This window comes from Solanum tuberosum, unplaced genomic scaffold (genome assembly GCF_000226075.1).
Source record: "Solanum tuberosum cultivar DM 1-3 516 R44 unplaced genomic scaffold, SolTub_3.0 scf00493, whole genome shotgun sequence".
Lineage (NCBI taxonomy): Eukaryota > Viridiplantae > Streptophyta > Magnoliopsida > Solanales > Solanaceae > Solanum > Solanum tuberosum.
Window position 1 is genome coordinate 119,184 of NW_006239430.1, and position 3,261 is coordinate 122,444.

Here is a 3,261-nt window from a genome sequence, read left to right on the forward strand (position 1 = left end):
TATAACTTTTAAAAGTTTGTATAAACGTGTAGTTTTTGGATTTTGTATAATATAATTTATTTAATATAATTTGTATAATATATTTTGTATAATTGTTTAAAGTTCATACGTTTATGTTTGTATCAATTCGTTATTTTGAGTTTTATTATATTTGTATAATCCAGACTTTATATTACCCAATTATACAAAAAAAAATGTGAATTATACAAACGTACTTGCGTATTATACAAACGAAATGTGAATTATATATATTTTTCTCCCCTCTCGCTCGCCTCTCTCCTCCCTCTCCCAATCTCACTCCCCTCTCTCCTCCCTTTCTCAATCTCTCTCACCAGAATATACAAATACATATGTATAGTATACAATTATCTAACCGATATACATATACAATTCACCTCTCCCACTCTCTGCCCTCTCTCGCTCGCCTCTCTCCTCCCTCTCCCAATCTCACTCCCCTCTCTCCTCCCTTTCTCAATCTCTCTCACCAGAATATACAAATACATATGTATAGTATACAATTATCTAACCGATATACATATACAATTCACCTCTCCCACTCTCTGCCCTCTCTCGCTCGCCTCTCTCCTCCCTCTCCCAGTCTCGCTTGCCACTCTCCTCCCTATAACATGTAGCTACAAATCGTAATTAGCAAACTATAGCTATAGAGTATAATTAGACTATTTTTGAGTGACTATATGCGAAAGTTCCTCTTTAATTAATAAATTAACTCATTCCCGTTCCTCGCATGATTAATTAATATGATCCAGCCAGATAAAGCTTATGAAGGTAGTTAATCCTCAAAAAATCTCATAATAAACACAAGTACTATGTATATAAGAAAAGATGAATCCCTTTAATTATTAGCTTTCCATAATAACACAGTACTCCTAAACATCTAAAGCACACATATCTTTCACTACTTATTACAAACACACTCAACATATTTAGCCTGAGGCCAGATTGTGGGTGAACGCATTGCTCTCAGCTTGAACTATATATGCATACATACATATGCAAAAGTCATTAAGTATGAGTACATATAATAAGATCATACTCATTAATCATGAACACACATCCATCATATCTCTAGGGGTGGCCCGGAGTGTGGCGATTATTCGCGCCAGAACCTGGATAGTCATTGACCTCAACATCCATTCTTCTAATGACGGCATCACCTAGTTTCATACTCTCGACCTCCATATTCTCCTAATAAATATTTGACAAAAAAAACAAGAAATTATGAAAGAACTGATGTTTGCTTGTATGAAAGAAAGAAGATAGACAAGTAGTTACCATTTGAGTATTCTCATGTTGTTGAGTTTTGTACACCAAACTATTGCATCCTAACAACGAAAATAATTGTATATTCAGCGTAACCATACAAAAATAATATATATTGATCGATGTTAATTAAGTTGAAATATGATTACTTACTTGTAATTGGGATGGCATTCAAGTAGATAACTTGAGAAAAACAAAGAAAAGCCAGAAACAAAGTGGCAGCCATTTTCCTAATTAATCAAGTGTTTTGAGATTAGTGCCCCATTTTATACATTCATTCATTGTATATATACAAAATATATAAAGCACTTTGAGATTGAGTGTACCTATTGCTTGCGGCAATCAAATCACAAAATAAAGTCAAAAAGTTGACTCTAGCTACTATCTTATGATACAAAGACGTGCACTATTTGCCAATACATATATTATAATTAAGATATACCATATGTGTGTATACTAACAAATCACAAAGTATTGTTAGCTTTGTTGAGATATTTTAGATTTTTTGAATTTTAAATTTGACAGATTTTATGTTTAAGCTGGTTATTTAAAGATAATTTTAGAGAGGCATTTTTAACCTTTTTTGCTATTCCATTTGATTAAAGAAAACCAACAAAATTATATTATTTTTAGCATATTGATTACTAATATGTTTATTATAAGAATTTATCAGATTATCTTAATAATTTTCTAAATATATGTTATAGAGTGACTTGATAAAAGATAATGTGTGTGTGAACCATTGATATGAAACTTGAAGATTATATATATTTATATAAATAAAGTAAGGCTAAGAGAGAATGGAATTTAGGTTGAAGTGGTAGGTATGAAGAAATTTATTAAGTCAAAATGGGGAACAAGGATGAGCACACTGCGGTAGTGGAAGGTTACCAAGTAATAATGATGTGTCTCAATATAAGTCAAGCCTTAGTGGAACATATAATGAATCATTTCAAGACACAAAAATACCGACAAAATTATGGTGGAGTGGTAATTACTCATTTATTTCTAATCAGAATTTTTGGGTTTGAGTCCTCTGGATATAGAGTTACATTTGTTAGGGAGTGCTTATCCCCTAATGTGCGACTTTCCAGCGCGAATCTAAATTTAATCGAGCTCCAATAAGAATATCGGATACCGAGCGGAAAAAAAACACAAAAATATTATAATCATTTCTACATTGATGTATGAACTTTGACATGAATGGTGTGGTTTACATTATCTAATTACAAGTGGAATAGTCACTTGTAATAATTCTTTCCATCTTTCAATTCTTTTTTGAAAGTATAGCCTATAGGTAGCTTTATATATCCACACAAAATGCTCATTAATTAGTACTTGTCACTGTGCACATGATATACGTGTTGTCGGGCAAGACTCTACTACTTAATCAATCCTTTAATTACTCCATTTTTAATCACTTGCTTCTAGACACATTATACCTTCATGTTCTACAAAACGTTTAACTTTTGGAAGAAGAAATTATCATATACTATTTGACCAATTGTTCCACACAAACTTATGTAATAAATGTTTTTATTTGGTTGATGAACCCGGGTCCGTCTTAACCCCTAGGCCACTAAAGTCATCGTTTGGGGTCCTATATTTTTTGGGGTCTCTATTTTTTAAATTTTGTTTTACTATAAATGTTATTTTTTTAGAAATTTTTTTTATATGTACGATGAGTGTTATGATTTCTACCAAGGAAATTGCAGATGAGATGAATATAGAACCTGAATTTCGTAAGAAACAAAAGTTATTTTTTCACTTCAAAATAGATTTGAACCAATTAAATCATATAAAAATATTTTTGATTTCTTATTTAGTGGTAAATTGAGATCACTAGATGATGAGAATTTAAAAAAGACATTGTATTAACCTTGAACTTTCTTTAACACATTATATATATTATGATACTGATGGTTTAGATTATTTTTTGAATTAAAAGTATTAAGAGAAATAATACAAATAGAAGATAAT

General features: G+C 30.9%; 1 protein-coding gene across 1 annotated transcript; it reads right to left on the reverse strand.

Moving 5' to 3' along the window:
* Positions 1-813: 813 nt before the first annotated feature.
* LOC107058417 (uncharacterized) lies at positions 814-1,543 on the reverse strand. The gene is made up of 3 exons (XM_015304103.1): positions 1,435-1,543; positions 1,294-1,343; positions 814-1,206 (listed from the first exon to the last, which is right to left on the reverse strand). The coding sequence occupies exons 1-3, from the start codon at positions 1,505-1,507 to the stop codon at positions 1,087-1,089; spliced, it is 243 nt and encodes an 80-aa protein (XP_015159589.1). The 5' UTR covers positions 1,508-1,543; the 3' UTR covers positions 814-1,086.
* Between the last annotated feature and the right edge of the window lie 1,718 nt (positions 1,544-3,261).

What these genes read in the sequence shown, in the direction of transcription:
- LOC107058417 (XM_015304103.1), bottom strand. Translation starts at nt 1,507, where the DNA reads ATGGCTGCCACTTTGTTTCTGGCTTTTCTTTGTTTTTCTCAAGTTATC. An exon ending in GAATGCCATCCCAATTACAA is followed by an intron (nt 1,344 to 1,434) that starts GTAAGTAATCAT and finishes TTTCGTTGTTAG; the next exon opens with GATGCAATAGTTTGGTGTAC. An exon ending in AACATGAGAATACTCAAATG is followed by an intron (nt 1,207 to 1,293) that starts GTAACTACTTGT and finishes AATATTTATTAG; the next exon opens with GAGAATATGGAGGTCGAGAG.